Raw genomic sequence first — 18,606 nt, 5'->3', positions numbered from 1 at the left:
ACAGGGGCATGATAAATGGAGAGCCCCCACCAAGATCATCCAACCATCGTCCAGATAAAAAAACTAGGTCCAGGGTGTGGCCTCCCTCATGAGTCGGTTCAGAAATTACCTGCGTCAGGTCCATGGCCGTCATGGAAGCCATGAACTCCCGAGCCAACTCAGATGACCCTCCCAGGGATGGTAGATTGAAGTCACCCAAAACTAACAGTTTGGGGAACTCAATCACCAAACCGGAGAGGACATCGAGTAGCTCAGGCAGGGCTGCCGCTGTGTGACTAGGCGAAATGTACACCAGCAGCAAGCCCAACTGCGCCCCCGAACCAAACCTCAAAAAGAGAGACTCACACCCGACTATCTGAGGAACGGTGGTCTCCCGCGGACATAAGGTCTCCCTGATAACTACCGCCACTCCCCCGCCCCTACCTTGAGCCCGAGGCTGGTGTAACGCTCGGAAACCTGGTGGGCAAAGATCAACCAAAGGGACCCCACCCTCTGGGCCCAACCAGGTTTCGGTAATACAAGCCAGGTCCGCATGCTCACCCTCCACCAAATCCCGCACAAGGGGAGCCTTATTAACCACGGACCTGGCATTCAGGTACACCAGCCGGAGCTCAGGAGGCTGCACATCCTCGCTCCCGGCACCTCGGGGAAGAACCAGAGGGTCGGAGCGCCTCACCGCTTGTAAACAGCGGGGACGGCCCTCCCGGTAACGATACGGCCCTCTGTCCATACGCCTGCTGCCATACCCCAGTGTCGTGGGAATCGGTAATCCCACGACCCGCTCCTGAGCCCCAGATGTAACCACACCCCGCTCCCCCCGAACGCAGTCGGACCCAGGCCTGGCCTGCACCATGGTTGTATGGCCACCCCCCATAGTCAAACAACTATTACCCCCCACCCCCCTCCCTAGCCCCCTAAAAAATTTAACTAAAAAAGTAACCAGGGGCCTCCTATTAAATTTGAATCGAGAGCCCCTGACCCTACCCGGCCATCTCTCAGGGTCCCAGTAATTGGGCCCTTCATTGAGACTGGGAGCGGCAAAAAAGGCGGGACGCACCCAGGAGAGGGGGGAACCCCTGAGGGCGAGCAAGTCCGTGCTGGAGTATCTGTACATAAGTCCAACAAGTCCAGATAAGGCAGTCCCATAATGGAAGAGTCCAGTAGGAGGTTCTACAGGAAGGGAGTGAAACATTCGGGCCATCGACCAACCTACTGCCACCCGGTTGGATGCTCCCGGGGACAGACCCCAACCCGTCCTCCCACAACAGGTCGAGAGTCTGAGCCAGGGGGATGGTCCAGAATGTACACCCTGGGGGGGCATAACCCATAGAGCTCCCACCTCTATGGGTATACCGATGTAAAAGCAAGCCGCTCTCCCACTGCGGCTTGCACCCAGGTCCGTCCCAGTCCAAAGGGGAATAGAGAGGCAGATGAAGAATTAATAATTGGCAGTCCACCGGAGCTGCTACGGCCATCGCAGACCAGATGAAAAGCACCGACCACCGCCATATCGCTGCCGATGGAGCGGGCCAGCGGGCCAGCAAGCCCCGAAAAACGCCGTCGTCGCCATCACCGTCAGAGGCCGGAACAAGGCAAGCGAAGCAGCAGCACCGCCGCCATCGCCGCGGTCGTCCTCTCCACTGCCCAAGGCAGCCCGAGGACGCCATCACCGTCGCCACCTCCGCCGCCGGCAGCGGCGCGAAAAACAATACCAGGGACATCCCTGCCACCCAGCCGACCAGCGGTCGTCCCCTCCGCCGTCGAAACGGCCCGAAGACACCGCAGCCGCCGAAAGCGGCCCGAGGCAGGTCCAACAGAGAGATCCCCGCCGCCGCCGCCGCCGACATCGCCGCCAACACGAAGGCGCCAAAATGGAGGCGCCGATCAGCTGGAGCTCCGAGGCCACCGCCGATCAGCTGGAGCCTCAAGACGCCGCCGAAAACCACCGAGAGCCGGCCAGAAGAAACAGCGCTGCCCGAAACAGCAGAAACTGTTGGAATCAGTTGGAATCAGTGTTAGAATCAGATCAGCCGGAACTCCGAAGCCGCCGCCGATATCGCCGCCAACACGGAGCGCCAAAATGGAGGCGCCGATCCGCTGAAGCTCCGAGGCCACCGCCGATCAGCTGGAGCCTCAAGACGCTGCCGAAAACCACCGAGAGCCGGCCAGAAGAAGCAGCGCTGCCCGAAACAGCAGAACAGCAGAAAAACGCCGTCACCACCAGCTACAATCCCTCTGGAACAGTCCGAGGCAGCCCGGAGACATCGAGGTAAAGTAGCCCAGAGACGCCGAGGCTGTAGAAACCGGCAGGCCAAGACCAAGCACAGCAACACAGCGGCAACACAAACGAAGCAGCTGGAAACAGCAGGCGAAGCAGCAGACGGAGCAGATGGAAACAGCCACTCATAGACGGGAGAAAACGAACAGCAAGCTACCTCATTCTTTGCCTCTAAAATTGATAGTCCAAATCCCCTACCCAGGGGCTCAAATTCCTATGCCATCCATCTCCTCTACAAGGTGACACATTCAAAGAACGTACCTTGAATGCCTTTAGAGAACTATTCAAAACTTCTGCTGATGTGTTTATGCCACGGCTAACAGTTTTACAGATATGCCACGCCTGAGTGCAAGTATACATTGCCACAGTTATTAGTATTTGCTTCAGGATTTTGCCGTTTGGGGAGCTGGCTCTCTGTATTTTCAGAATGCAAACATTGTGGTTATAATAAGTTCAGATTTCATAATTCTCATTGAGAATCACAAGAAAGCATTAGTGTTAATGGTTTCTAATTTTTTTATAAAAGCTTGTCAGGTATTGAAAAGGGGGCTTATATAATAAGCTGGCTTTTTCCAAATGGTGCAGAATAAGTTTAATGTCATGGTTCCGACAGATGAAACTCTTCCAAGAACTTTGAGGCATTGTTTTCCTTAAAGAACCTTTATTAGAGTAGCATAACATCGGCACAAACATAGGTGAAGCCAAAATCTGAATTCCCCTCCCCCAAACACATAGCATCTAGTGCAAATCCCTCCTCTAATTAACAGTCATAAAACACATTCTACAATTAATTTGAAAGGCAGGGTTTCTCTCCAGTTCTCCAACCCGCCATTTCTTATCTCTTATTTCAAAAAACCTTGACTCTCATACAATTGCAATATTGTTATGTCTAACTAACTCCCATACACATTCCTTCTCCTCCCTCCCAGCATCATATAATTCTAACTACCGTATTTTCCGGTGTATAAGACGACTGGGCGTATAAGACGACCCCCTACATTTCCTGTTAAATTATAGGGTTTGGGCTATACTCGCCATATAAGACTACCCCTCTTCCAGCGCTCACCAAATAAAAATTAAAAAACATCAGATTTGATTTTAAAATCGTAATTTTAATTCAAATGCTTATGACATGCAGGTACTTAGTAGGAAAACTGTCACTTATAAACATAAGGCTGTTTGTCATCAAACATGTAAACATAAAACAGTGCAAGTGGATTAAACTTTTCCTAATTCACTCTAAAGCTTTCCCTGCGCAGACCAAATGGGAGATCCGCTCCAGGTTTTCCAGCCAGCCCGCCCAGTTCCTGAGTCAAATGTCCTTAGAGCTAAGCAGCTGCTCTGGCTGCTGCATTCCCCACCTGCCTTTCAAGTTGGGATAGACTGCAGCTGCTCTTCAACTTTAGAAGGAAAGACGCCCAGACCCCAGACTGTTAAAAATCACAGAGTGCAGCTTCTTCTCCAATTGGTCCCGCTTTCCCTGCGCAGACCAAATGGGAGATCCGCTCCAGGTTTTCCAGCCAGCCCTGTCCCTAAAGTTTCAGCACCCGGCGTATAAGACGACCCCTGACTTTTGAGAAGATTTTCATGGGTTAAAAAGTCGTCTTATACACCAGAAAATAGGGTAAGAGTAAAATAAAGTTAAGGAAAATGGCTGCATCTCCATATGTTTTCAAAGCAAGAACAGCTGATGTTAGCAGCATTGAAACTTAAAAACAGTCATTGATTTAGATCACTGATTGTCAGCAATTTTGGCTGGAGAGACTCTTTATATCAGGGGGTCCAATCTTGGCAACTTTAAGACCTATGGACTTCAACTCCCAGAATTCCTGGCTGGGGATTTCTGGGAGTTAAATGCCTCAAGTCTTAAAAGTTATCAAGGGTGGACACCCCTGCTTAACATTCTTAAGAGTGACTGAGCATCCCAAAGGGCTTTGGTTTATCTGCATGGCATCCATTGATATTTTCTGTATTAGAAATTAAAACTGAGAAATTTTAAAGTATTTATTTGATTTCACAGACCGCTTGAAAGGCTCTTGGATACCCCAGGAGTCCCTAGACCCCACTCTGCAACTCAGTGATTTAGAATCATTATTCTTAATTTTAGGGTTTTCTTTTGAGTGTATCCTTTTGACTGGCTAAGCAGCCTCTATTCTGCAAGCAGATCAAAGCAGGCTAAATTGTATCCAAAATAACAAGACATTAAAAATAGGATGGTAATGAGCCTAATTAAAATTAAAGAATGTGAAAAATGTTTTGTAGGTGTTGGCTAATTACGCATTGTCCTAATTTCCATTGGATGCTTTTAATTGCTTGCTGGACTTTTTGGAATAATTTCTCTGAATAATTGCACTGAATCCTGGCATTCGTGGAAAGAAAAGAGATAGTTTGATGTAGTGGTTAAGGCATCAGGCTGGAAATCGGGAGACGGTGGGCCCTAGTTCTGCCTTATGCATAAAGCCATCTGGTTGGCCTTGAATTGAATTGAATTGAATTTATTGAATTTCTATGCCGCCCTTCTCCCAAAGGACTCAGGGCGGTGTACAGGGCAATGAAATACAACGTATAAAAGTAAAATTAAATTAATTTAGTTCTAACAATAAATAGTTAAAAATAAACCCAAACCCTTAGTCCAGGCCGGCCTGTTCAAACAACCAGGTCTTCAGAAAAAGAAAAAAAAGAGAAAAGAAATGAAAGACAAACCATCTATGTCAGGCACGTCATACTTGCGATGTCGTGACGTCGAGCGAAGAATCGGGACTTTTTTCCCCATTGCTGGCAATCGGGATGGGCGCGGTTTTGGCGTGACGCATCCAGCATGTGGGCCGGCAGTTTGACATGCCTGATCTATGTCCACGAAGCTTCATGTCAAATGTTCATTACCAATCTCCTTGCTGAAGTTGTTCAACTATACCTGAATGGAGGACCTCCCGAAACCCTGATGTAATTTATCTCTGTTCCATCTGGGGAAAAAACCCTCAGTGATGTAGCAAACATATTAATCAAATAAATTTATATATTATTATGTTGTATATAATAATAAGTAGATCAGGAGATTGCTTTAAAAAAATTAACTAGAGAGGGACACCAGGACAGAAAACGCACTGATCTCATTTGGACTTTTCATTTTCTTTTTGCTTTTTTCAGAATTACCTTGGCAGCCATTGGGATAACGTCTATAATTGTGGGGACTACCTTGGTAGGAAAGCTGCCAAATGGACAGTAAGTGGATCTGGGTTTTTTTTCATGAAATAAACAGCACTCCTGGAATATAAATCGCAAAACCAAGTCCTCGACTTACAACCAGAATTTCTCATGCTAAGCAAAGAGAGTGTTGAGTGAGTTGCTGCTGATTTTACAGGCTTTTTTTTGCCAGTATTGGTAAGCAAATCACTGCAATTGTTAGGTGAATCTCATGGTTGTTAAGCAAATTTTTATGTTAAGCAAAATTTTATGTCCCTCGTTGACTTGTGGAAAGCGTGCTGGGAAGGTTGCAAATGGAAAGAAATGACCTCAGGACACTGCAACCATTACAAATACATGCCGATTGACAAGCACCCAAATTCTGATTACGTGACCCTGGCAATTCTGCAACAGTCCTGTGAGGGCTGTTTTTTAGTGCCGTTGTAACTTTGAACAGTCACTGAACGAATGGTTGTAAGTCGAGATTGTAATGGCAACCTTATGACCATGTTGTTTAGTGATGGAATTCCTCAGTGCTTTTTTTGTAAAAAAAAAAAAAAAAAAGGTGCCGGAACTCACACACGTCATACAACCTGCCTTGCTTACCCTACAAGGGTCCATCCCAAAAAGGTGACGGAACTCTGTTCTGGGCGTTCTATGAGGAAAAAAAGCCCTGGAATTCCTGATCCAAATTACTCTTCTTAAGGAAGATTACCTTCATCATTTGATTTCATTTCTTTCACTGTTGGCTGGCTGGACAATTCTGGGAGTTGTAAGTCCACAGGTCTTAAAGTTGCCAAGTTGGACCCCCGTCTTTGAGGATTCTTTCGGGCCTCGGCTGTCCTTCTAATAACTGATGGGTCTAGGCTCCTCCCTTGCTATTTAGATGGCAAACTTAATTTGTGGTTTGGAGAATCCGCCGATGAAGAGATTTCTAAACCTGTTCCGCTTGATGTTCTGTTTTGCAGAACCAAAGACTGGCTGAGTGATCTTGTCCATCTCACCTGCTGTCGAATCCTTGTCAGGGCACTCTCAGGAAGTATTCGTTACCACAACAGGTGAGTGGAAGCATGTAGGTGCTGTAATTATGTTGGTGCATAAACCCAGTCAACAAATTAGGCAAACTGGATTGAATTAATGTAGCTGAGGGATCCTGGTTAAGGTGCTGGCCTAGAACCTGGGAGATCTGCCTTAGGCATGAAAGCGGGCTGGGTGACTTTGGGCCAATCACCAAGAGACTGGGAGTTCTAGTCCGGTATTAGGCATGAAAGCGGGTTGGGTGATTTTGGGCCAATCAACAGGGGTTTGTGAGTTCTAGTCCTGCCTTAGGCATGGAAACCAGTTCGGTGACTTCGCACCAGTCACTCTCTCAGCCCAGCTGACCTCATAGGGTGGCTGTTGTGGGGGAAAGAGGAGGAGGGAGGCATATTAGATATGGTCACAGCCTTGAGTTACTTATAAAATAATAAAAGGTGGGATAAAATAAATCTAATAAAGGTAGTCCTCAACTTGCGACAATTGAGCCCAAAATTTACGCTGCTAAGTGAGACATTTGTTAAGTGTGTTTTGCTCCATTTTACAACCTTTCCTGTCACAGTTGTTAAATGAATTATTGCAGTTGTTAAGTTAGTAACACGGTTGTTGAATCTGGCTTCCCCATTGATTTTAGCAATAGCAATAACACTTAGAGTTATACACCGCTTCATAATGCTTTACAGCCCACTCTAAGCGGTTTACAGAGTCAGCATATTGCCCCCCAACAATCTGGCTTCTCATTTTACCGGCCTCGAAAGAATGGAAGGCTGAGTCGACCTTGAAGTGGTCAGGATCGAACTGCCAAACTGCTGGCAGTCAGCAGAGTTAGCCTGCAATGCTGCATTCTAACCACTGCGCCACCACGGCTCTTTGCTTGTCAGAAGGTTGCAAAAGATGATGACGTAACCCTGGGACATTGCAACTGTCATAAACATGAGTCGGTAGCTAAGCGGCTGAATTTTGTATCACGTGACCAGGGGGATGCTGTAACAATCATAAGTGTGAAAAATGGTCATAAGTCAATTTTTCAGTACCATTCTAAGTTTGAATGGTCACTAAATGAATTGTTGGAAGTCAAGGACTACCAGTAAATAAATCCTTTTATCATATCTCTATAAGAGGCTAGCCTCTGTTATTGTTGTGATTCAGTGCCAGCCTGTGGGTTCGGCAGTTGGGTCGGACGATTCAGAGGAGGAGGAGGAGGAGGAGGAGGGGTTTGGAGAGCCTGCAGAGGACAGCCCTGAAGCTTCGCAGAGCCCTCAGCCAGCCCCCTCCCATCTGGTTACTACGCAGACCCAGTTGTGTGAGCCTGACAGCTTGGATGAAGATGACCCACAGCTGGCCTTGTTCAAGGACGCCCGAAGCAGGAGGCAGTCAAGCAGGAGTAAACAGAGGAAGGCAATGGGGCACCTCGGGAGGAGGCAAAGAGAAGCCACGCCTTGAAACTGTTTAAAAGGGGAATGTGTGGGAGGTGCTGGTTGCTGAAGGCAACCGTTTGAGCAGCTTCTGTTTTAGTGGTTCGTATTTGTTTTGCTCTGTTTTGGATCTGTTTTGTGTAAGTAAATTTGGCGGGCTTACTTCCAGCCTTTTGCCTTTTGAAAAGGGGTTGTCCCTGACATTTCTGCAGGGCCGGTAGTAGGCTGGAACAGAACAGTTATTTAAAGAAGGATTATTTGTTTCATGTTTATTCAGGACAATATTAAAGAACAGTCTTCCTCACTTGCAATTATTGTTTTGATAATGAAAAGCAGGAGTAAATATACTACTCGAAATAGAGCCTCTATTAATAGTTATTGATTAGAATCATGAAATGGTTCTTTCCTCACTGTTTTTATTATCTTCAATTTCCTGGGGAGTTACCTTTCTAGACGAAGCTTTGTGATAACTCCGCAGAAGAAGTTCTTAATTCTTTGGCTGTTCAAATTTTTGGTTCTGGATGAAGGGGAAAAGATTGGTGTCCTCCAATTGTTTCATTTCCATCCTGAAGACTTGTTTAATACAATAAAAGACCCAAATATACAGATGTGACCAAATTGGCTTCAGGAGCAAAACATAACCTGACGGTCATTTAATTGGGTCATTGACATTACTGATCCAATTTTACAACCTTTTTGTGCGGTAGTCGTTAACCTTGGTTGTTAAGCAAAGCTACGGCTGTTAAGTGGATGCTGCTGTCGGCGGTTTTGCTGAAAGCTGGAAGTGAGTGCTGTTTTTTTTTTGGCAAAAAACTCGTAGAACATGGCCACATGACCATGGGGTGCTGCAACCGATTGTAAATGCAGCCCAACTGCCAGACTACCCAAAATGCAGCCATATAACTTCAGGGAGGGGCCAACCATTGGAGTTCCGAATCCATGTTGTAAGCTCGTGTGGCCCTGTTGTGAATAGGCCACATGAGAAACGACACTTCTCTTTTTTGAATGAGCAATAGCAGTGCAATCCTCAAATGTAGAGGGATTACGGGATGGCTATTTTACTACAATGTTGTGAATCACATGTTACTGTAATTGCAGGGAGAACCGACCTCAGAAGGGTGGAATTTGTGTAGCCAATCACACATCTCCGATAGATGTAATAATCTTGACGAATGATGGCTGTTATGCAATGGTATGTCACAATATCTTAAGAACTGCAAAAGCCCTGCAAGTAGAATCTCTTAGTCGTTTCTTGGTTTCCGAGAACTGTGCAGAATTTCTTACCCTGAATTGAGGTGGAAATTTGGGGAAAAGAGACTGATGCTTAAATAAATAATGTAAAGGAAATATAGCGATGATATAAACTATATGTACCACTTTTTTGTTTCTATTTGCTGGCCAATTTAAATGGAAATATTTGACTCTTATTTATTTTATTTAGCAACTGTCAGCATGTTTTGCAAATTGTTCAAGCTGCCCTGAATAGATTACAGTCTTAACATTTTACACAAAAGAAATTGAAGTGGTAGCATCAGTGTAAGGAGTGTAGAACTTAATTAGTTCCTTAGAGTACCATATGTGAACCCTAAGGATTCTATAATAGAAAGTGATTAACAGATTAATCAGTTGAGTTCTTTGTGTTCCTTTTAATTGCTCTGTCTTGGATAGATAAAATGAGTTTGAAAAATTTTGGGACACTTGTATGAGGAGAATCCCAATTTTCTGAATTTCATCCCCACCTTTTTGAAAAACCACATATTTGCAGCATAGCCATAAAAAATTGTTTTTGTCAAGCAAAATAATACAGGAGATCCTCCTCTTATGTCCACAATTGGGAGCATAATCTCCATTGCTATGTAAGGCAATTGTTGAATTGTGCCTGATTTTATGACATATTTGGCCATGGCTGTTAAATGAATCCCTGCAGTTGTAAAGCGAATCCAGCTTTCCACATTGACTATGCTTGTTGGCTGGGGGTGGATCACAAATGCAATCGTGTGATCCCAGGATGTTGCAACTGTTAAAAAAAATATGCTGGTTGATAAGTGCTTGAATTTGGATCATGTGACTGTGGGGAATGTTATGATGGTCATATGTCGAGGACCAGGTTGTAAATTACTTTTTTTTCCAGTGCCATTGCGACTTGAAATGGTCATTAAATGAACAAACACAAACACATGTCAATTCAAGGTGGTGAGATACCTAATCTTCCTGCCTCTTGTTTTCTCCACAACGATCCTGTCTGTAGTCTCCAGAGCTTCCCAGTTGAGGCAGCTCAAAAATATTTTGACTTTCTCCAAATCGGGTGCCTTCAAGTATATACAGGCAGTTCTCAACTTACAACCACAAACAACTGAGCCCAAAATTTCTGTTGCTAAGCAGGATAGTTGTTAATTGAGTTTTGCCCCATTTTATGATTTCTTAGCTATGGTTCTTAAGTGAATTACTTCTAGTGGTCAAGTTAGTAATACGGTCGTTAGGTGAATCTGGCTTCCCATTGAATATGCTTGTGAGGTGGTCACAAAAGGTGATCTCACGATCCCAGAACATTGCAACTGTCATGAATACACATGCCAGTTGCCAAGCATCCAAGTTTTGATCGCGTGATCATGGGGAGGCTGCAATGGTTGTAAGTGTGAAAAATGATCATAGGTCACTTTTTTCGATGTTGTTCTAACTTTGAACGGGGACTAAATGAATGGTTGTAAGTTGAAGACTTTGGCCACCTAATGAGAAGGAAGGACTCACTGGAGAAGAGCCTAATGCTGGGAAAGATTGAGGGCAATAGAAGAAGGGGACGACAGAGAATGAGGTGGCTGGATGGAGTCACTGAAGCAGTAGGCCTGTGCCTAAATGGACTCCAGAAAATGTTAAAGGCCTGGAGGAACGTTGTCCATGGGGTCGTGGTGGGTTGGACACGACTTCGCAGTTGAAGACTACCTGTAATGCAGCTCTACTTCTTAAGGAGTTGAAGAAACTTGTGCTGTTTAATTGCCTTTTTATTTATTTATTTGTTTCTTTTTTGTTTTGTTTGGTATGGATGAATTTCCAGGTTGGACAGGCTCACACAGGTTTGATGGGTGTCATTCAAAGAGCCACAGTTAAGGCCTCTCCTCACGTCTGGTTTGAGCGTTCGGAAATGAAAGATCGTCTTCTGGTGACAAAAAGGTGACAATTTCTCTCCTCCCCTCCCTCTCTCCATGCTAATCAGAAAATGTTCTGGGGAAGCCCAGTGACAGCTTAGGAAGGACGTGTGAGACTGCCCGTTTTGAAACGCTAACAAAATGAATGAAATAGGGGAACGGAGGCTAAAACATATGAAGAATGGTTGCAGCAATTGGGTGTAAGTCCTGGTATAACTGGGTATAGGAATTAGGCCTAGTTTAGTGAAAAGAAAGGACTAGGGGTGACATTTTATTTTATTTTATTTTATTTTTATTACATTTATATCCCGCCCTTCTCCGAAGACTCAGGGCGGCTTACAACCTTAGCAGTAGCCTTCATTCTATGTATATGCCTGCTTGTTAGGGCTTTCACACACCCCCAAGCGGCATTATTACAAAGTCAGCTTAATTGCCCCCAACAATCTGGGTCCTCATTTTACCTACCTCGGAAGGATGGAAGGCTGAGTCAACCTTGAGCCTGGTGGGACTCGAACCTGCACTAATTGCAGGCAGCTGGTGTTACTTAAGGAGGCATTAGCCCACTGCTCCACCAAGGCTCAGTAACATGATAACAATCTCCCAATATCTAAGGGGCTGCCACAGAGAAGAGCAAGTGAACTTCCTTCTCCAAAGCACCTGAAGGCAGAACAACAAGATGGAAACTAATCAAAGAGAGACCCAGCCTGGAAATGAGAAATTTCCTGACAGAATAATTCTGGAATGACTTGCCTCCAGAAGCGGTGGATGCCTCATCACTGGAGGTTTTCAAGAAGATCCATTTGTCTGAAATGGATTTCCTGCCTAAGCCAGGGTTGGACTAGAAGACCTCCAAGGTCCCTTCCTACTCTGTTGTTCTGTTATTCTGATTTCTCATCCTGTGTCACGGCTAAACAGCAGCCTCGTGTCTCATCTCTTTGCCTCTAATATTGTAATTGCTAGTTCTCATCTTGGTTATACTTCGGGAACTACATTAATCTCCCGAATTAAGGGTTTTATGTTGGACTTTGTTTTGTAACTTGCGTTCTCTCTGTCTTGGCTGTCTGCCTTGTATGAAAATTGGAAGGCAGGAAGAAGGAAGTGGAGCTGGCTGGGGCCTCTGATGGTATACAAGGCGTTGGAAAATGTTAGTTGCGTCATTCATTCAGATACTACTCAGAACATTTAAAAAGTTAGGGATGACTTGTGTTTTAAACCACATCCAAACACTGCAGAAAAAGTTGCAGTTTCTTTATGTACAATGGCTATTATAAAAGTCCATTATCTTTCGAAAGTTGGGAGGAAGACAAGAAATAAATAGGACCACAGAACTAGGTTAACGAATGTATACCTTCCCTTTGCTTCAAGGGAGGCATAAGGAAGTTTTGTTTTAGATCAATAGACTCTTATAAGCACACTCAGGAGATTTTAGACTGCAGTTCCCATCAGCACAGCCTGTTGATAGGATATGTGGTTTAAAACCTGACAACTACTAGGTTGAAGACAATGGCATGTTCATAGCAGTCTGAGTTTGGCTGTGTCCTAAAAAAATGAGCCTTTTGCCTCATAGCATCTCCTCCTATCATTAAAACTTTTATTGTTGCCTCCTTTAAAACCTGACTGAATCCTCTTATATTGTAAGGTGAGTCAAGTATGAAAGTCTCCTGTATTCTGAGGGAATGCCTAAACATATTTCTCCATTTTTTTAGACTAAGGGAACACATTTCTAACAAGGACAAATTGCCGATCCTAATTTTTCCAGAAGGTAAAATCCAAAGGCCAGAAGAATGTACATTTCTATTTCACTTGTTTCTGGGTGGTTGTTTATAATCAAGTCTTGAGTGAATTATTTTTCCCTTCATACCCACGCCATAATGTTATGTGATCACTCATGCTTTGAGGCAAGAAAAAATTGGGGTAGGGGGAATATTTGAAGCTTTTTAGAGGCAAGGATATTAGATGAATTAAAATTAAAACGTTTATCTGTCAGTTTTTCGTAAAAAGGGACAAAAATGATATCAACTTTGAGGAAATTTCAGCATCGTAGTAGTATTATATTTGGTCTTATGGTTGCTATCGCTTGACTAGATGTTGGGAAGTTAACATGAGTTCAGTTCGGAAGGTTATCTAGAAGCATGGAGAATTTCAAACTAGGTAGAGGAGTGGCCTACAAATGCATGCAACTCCCTCCCTCCCTTCCTTCCTTCCTTCCTTCCTTCCTTCCTTCCTTCCTTCCTTCCTTCCTTCCTTCCTCCCTCCCTCCCTCCCTCCCTCCCTCCCTCCCTCCCTCATACATGAAGTTAGTGGTCCAGAGGAAAACTGAATTTGTGTTTGCTTGAACTCCATTCTGCAAGATGCAGAATCTCGAGAGAAGCTGGGTCTCGGATCATGCTATTAATTAGTTATATATATCTTGACAGGAAGCACCTGTTTATCTCTTTCTCTCTTTTTTGTCCAGGCACCTGCATAAACAACACTTCAGTTATGATGTTTAAAAAGGGGAGCTTCGAAATAGGTGCTACCATCTACCCTGTAGCCATCAAGGTATGTGAAGAGAATCAGGAAGGTGACCTTGATGGAAATATACAAGCTGAGGGATAAAACGTTTTTAAAGTCCAGAATGTCCAGCAAAAGTTTGGAAGTGGCTTAGACAGTATTTCCCTAATTCATTGAAATGTAAGGAGGAGGAAGAGGTACAGCACGATCAAGCTTTCAGAATTCTGTAATTTTAGCCAATCTCAGTAGTCTTAGTCCCCCTGTAGAGTTCATTTCTTAATCTGATCTACCTGCCTACATGGGTCAGGTTGGGGCCAGGTTTTTGTGAAGGACTGCCTCTCTCCTATTCCATCTATCTAGCACACCAGGAATGCAAAGCTTGCTATGGGTCCCATCGATCTTGTTTATATTCTATGGCTAGCCCTGTCAGTGTTGGTGGGAGTGGCCTTAAGAGATTCAAGGAAGCGCCAGACATGCCAATAGTAAACAGCCCAACCAAAGAAGCTCCAAGTTCACCCCTGCCAACGTTGACCGGGCAAGCCACTAGAATATAAAATGAGAGCAAACCCCATTCTTTACTAGCACTAACGATGTTACTTAGTTTGGGTAATAAAACCTCTGCAAGAAAACAAACCAAGTTTAGACAGTTCAGAAGTTTCTGCTGCTGTTGTCGTGTGTTGGTTGACATGTTCTGAAGCAGCTTCTTGTATGATGGCGTTGAGCATGCAGATGACCCTTCAAGCTTTCCTTTCCGTTGCAGTATGACCCACGGTTTGGTGATGCCTTCTGGAACAGCAGCAAGTATAACATTGTGAGTTACATCCTGCGAATGATGACTAGCTGGGCCATTGTGTGCCAGGTGTGGTACCTGCCACCCGTGACAAGAAAGGTAATTCCTGTTATTGACTCTTTTTGTGGGTCACTACAACTTCTTCCAGAAACCTCTCTGCTTTCTGAGCTCCACTTCCTCTTGGCTAGGGAATTACCTTTTTTTTTGCTATCGTATTGATGATTGGATTATCTCTCGTTTTGTTCATTTATATACAGGAAGGAGAAGATGCTGTTGAATTTGCCAACAGGGTGAAATCTGCTATAGCTCACCAAGGAGGCCTTACCGAATTATCCTGGTAAGGAAAAAGATTCTGCTGTTTTAATGGAAAGAAAAGAAGTTTTAGAAAAGGAGCAAATTCCTTATCCTGGATTGAACAGCCTTTGTGGATCAACTTTACTGTTTAAAAAAAAACATTTTTGATCTTGAGACAGTGATGATAATTACACCAGTAGAAGGATGGGGTGAAACATTTCAATCCAAATCTCCCTCGGCCCTCCAATCGTTTGTGGGTTTGGCTACAATTATGAGGGTTAGAAATTTAGAAATGCAGATACATAATCTATACAGTACATATCTAACTTTACTTTAACCCAGTGAGCAATATTTGTGTGTCATAAATCGACTATTTCTGAGTTCAGTAGAACAATCCAGAGATGCTTTGGAGGCTGTGAAATGAGAGAGCATAAATTCAAGATTGCTTACAGAAAGAAGGATATTAATTGAGAGATCTGAATGAGACTTAAAAACCGTTAAGAAACTCGATATTTTCTGTGTTGTCTTTATAAGAAACCTTGATTTAACATTCACGTTTAGTGGATTTTAGGTATAAAGCACAGCATTTCTATTCAGACATACTCCCAGAATAACAGACTTGCAGTCTGAATGAGGCATTTAAGATTTGCAAGTAGAATTTACCATATTAGGCAATTGTAAGTTGCATTATTATACAAATGATATACTTCATTTGCATAATGAGAGCAAGAGCACTTAGACTTATATATTGCTTCACAATGCTTTACAGTCCTCTCTAAGTGATTTACAAAGTCAGCACATTGCCCCCAACAATCTGGGTCCTCATTTTACCAACCTTGGCAGGATGGAAGGCTGAGTCAATTTTGAGCCGGTCAGAATCGAACTGCTCGCAATGGGCAGAGTCAGCCTGCAATACTGCATTCTAACCACTGCGCCACCACAGCTCCTAAAGTTTGAATGATGCTGTCATTATTTAAACACTGTCTTGATGTAAATGAAGTAATTCCATATTTACTGGATTTGGGGGAAGAACAGACAGCTCCTCTGACTCTACGGTCTGATGAAGCAAGATTTTACTGTACAGACAGTCCTCAACTTAACAACCATTTGTTTAGTTACCATTGAAAGTTACAACAGCACTGAAAAAAGTGACTCATGACTTTTTCACACTTACGACCGCTGCAACATTCCTACGGTCATGCGATCAAAATTCGGATACTTGACAACTGACATATATTCATGACAGCTGCAGTGTCCTAGGATTACTTTTTACGACTTTGTGATAAAAGTCAATGGGGAAACCAGATTCACTTAACAACTGTGTTACTAACTTAACTGTAGCAAGAAAGGTAAAATGGGGCAAATCCATATCTGTCTGTGTCTCTTTTCTATCCACCCACCTATCCATTTGTATCTGTCTGTCCTGTCTGTATCTGTCCATCCATCTATCAATCTGTCGGTCCATCCATCCGGCTATCATCCTTCTATTTTTCATCCATCTCTTTATTGTCTAGCTGTCTAATTTATATGGCACTAACCTCAGTAGCCAAAGCATACTAGAAAGCCATTTTTTGCAATAATTGGAGTTACTGAACTCCTCAGGGATAGCCTGGCACCAAACAAATAGCAGTAGACTAGTACAGAGGTGGCTCAGTGGGTTAGGACACTGAGCTTGTCGATCAGAAGATCAGCAGTTTGGCGGGTCGAATCCCGAGTGCCGCATAGCAGAGTGAGCGCCTGTTACTCATCCCAGCTTCTGCCAACCTAGCAGTTTGAAAGCACGTCAAAATGCAAGTAGAAAAATAGGGACCACTACGGTGGGAAGGTAACAGCGTTCCGTGCGCCTTTGGCATCTAGCCATGCCGGCCACATGACCACGTCCTCGGACAAGCGCTGGCTCTTCGGCTTCGAAACGGAGATGAGCACCGGCCCCTAGAGTTGGAAACGACTAGCACGCATGTGCGGGGGAACCTTTACCTTTACCTTTAGTACAGAGGTGATCAACCTGGAGGTGGATGATCATCATCTTAGTTAGACTTGCCTTCTTCACAGATTTGTGACACCAACTGAACCACCTTAATAGCATACTGTATTAGGTAGATAATTGTATTTCATTGTTTTTCCTATTTACTCTCTTAAGGGACGGAGGATTGAAAAGAGCCAAAGTGAAGGAAACCTTTAAGGAAGAGGAACAGAAGAACTACAGCAAGATGATCATAGGAAATGGAACACAGTTGAATGGCACAAAAAACTCAGGCTGAGCTGTCTCAGCGGACATGTCTCATACCTGTTCACTGTCAGAAAGGGTGAATTTTTCCCCCCATATAGAAAATAAACAAGAAAACGTCAAGTGTGGGTAATTAAAAAAAGGGGGCGGAACAAGCATTTTTCTTGCTTTTCTGGTACTCACCATTGAATTTCACTCTCGGTGTCTGGAAAACTAGCTTGAAGCAAAATCAGAAATCCCAGTAGCTAAAATGGGTGCAATTCTTGCCCAAAGGAAATGTATATAAGAATGTTAAAAAAATCAAGTTATTTAATTGTACACATAATGGTTCTATCTTTTAAGTGATTAGAGAATGTTTGAACAAATAGTCCTCCCTGGCTGCACTGGGATGTTGTGTGTTTGTTTGAATAGATGGTCCAACATTTCTGAAGTCATTTTGCTGAGTTGTGTTTTTGTTGCTGTTATTAATGAAATGTTCATGGGAAGGAATAAATGGTAGGAATAATTAAGGGTGCCCTTAGGAGTTGCAGTGAGAAACTTATAATTCCCCCCCCCCCCCATAGCTGTTTTTCAAATGCTGCTTCTAAAACTGAACAATTTTTTGCTTTTCATCTTGCCTAAAAAGAAAATGGAGGCTTACAAGCTCCAAGCTGCAGATCTGTCTGCTCCCTTGGTAGTAAAATATTAAAAGAGGGATAGAATACACATACATACATGCAATATCAGTCAAAAGAAATATGGAATACAATGCTTTTCTTTCCTGGACTGTATTGGCAGTCTTTATTTGTCACTTAACTGTTTGAGAAATATGACTCGTTGCCTTATTGTACATTGAAATAAATTCTATATTTCTAACTAGCAGTAACTTTTTCTTTTCCTAGGACTGAGCTTATGTACTTGTACAAAAAGGGGTGGGAAAACTGATGACTTAAAAGTAGGGGTCAAAAACAAGATGAGGTGACACTACTTGTAAATAGGTTTAAACCTCGAATAACCAAAAGCCACTCCCTTTGTATTGTCCATGTTGTTGTTTCTAAAGGCTCTGAAAAACCCTGTGCCCTTTGGTCTATAGATATGGTAATGTAGATGGTTGTGATTATCCTTTTTATCTCTGTTATTTGTGCCTCTTTTCCTTGCCTTCTGCCCCATTTTGCCAGTTAACTGTTTTGATTTTTGATAAATAAACCACTTTTTGTGTAGCTGACTGGCATGTGTGCTTCTGCTGAACTGGATATAAGGAGATTCCTCGATACAAACTGAACTGGAAAATTTAGTGATTTTTTAGTTTCTAGCCACTGTCAGAAGAATTTCCCGGTTTGTTTCCGGCTGGGGAAAGCCAAACGATGAAGAAATTTGAGGACAGCAGCTACCGCAAAGCAGGCCTTTATTTCAGGAAGGCAAAAAAGTGACAGAGAAGTGACTTCAGTGTTCCTGCCTTGCAAGGTGGTCTCTCAGTCCTGAGTTGTGATTTTTATATGCTTTTTCTGCCCTAGGGCTGTGGGTTTGCTGGTTCCTTCTTTTGTGTTTTAATGGTTGTCCAATGTTCCCTTTCTTAGCTTGTCAGACATGTCAAACACAAGGCCCGCGGGCCGGATCCGGCCCACGAAGCCATCCTGGAAACAGTGAGGGAACGGGCCCCACTGCCTTGGCCCTGGCCCAGAGACCCTCCTTCTGCCAGAGACCCTCAGATCTGTCCCACTCCTGCCCAGGCCCCCATAGGCACCCTTGATGCGAACGATGTAGAGCTG

General features: G+C 43.8%; 1 protein-coding gene across 1 annotated transcript in view; it reads left to right on the top strand.

Moving 5' to 3' along the window:
• Positions 1 to 18,035, top strand: part of GPAT3 (glycerol-3-phosphate acyltransferase 3) — a 36,247-nt gene extending 18,212 nt beyond the window's left edge. The window contains exons 4-12 of the mRNA XM_083367539.1: positions 5,426 to 5,500; positions 6,430 to 6,519; positions 9,010 to 9,103; positions 10,964 to 11,079; positions 12,761 to 12,816; positions 13,510 to 13,595; positions 14,308 to 14,436; positions 14,595 to 14,674; positions 16,772 to 18,035. Of these exons, the coding sequence (XP_083223665.1) occupies positions 5,426 to 5,500; positions 6,430 to 6,519; positions 9,010 to 9,103; positions 10,964 to 11,079; positions 12,761 to 12,816; positions 13,510 to 13,595; positions 14,308 to 14,436; positions 14,595 to 14,674; positions 16,772 to 16,892 (847 nt within the window). The 3' untranslated portion in view covers positions 16,893 to 18,035. The remainder of the gene's footprint in view (positions 1 to 5,425; positions 5,501 to 6,429; positions 6,520 to 9,009; positions 9,104 to 10,963; positions 11,080 to 12,760; positions 12,817 to 13,509; positions 13,596 to 14,307; positions 14,437 to 14,594; positions 14,675 to 16,771) is intronic.
• Positions 18,036 to 18,606: the final 571 nt, after the last annotated feature.

Source organism: Vipera ursinii, assembly GCF_947247035.1.
Source record: "Vipera ursinii genome assembly, chromosome: 7".
Taxonomy (NCBI): domain Eukaryota; kingdom Metazoa; phylum Chordata; class Lepidosauria; order Squamata; family Viperidae; genus Vipera; species Vipera ursinii.
Note: the sequence above shows the minus strand (reverse complement) of the source record. Positions and strands in the feature narration are given on the sequence as shown.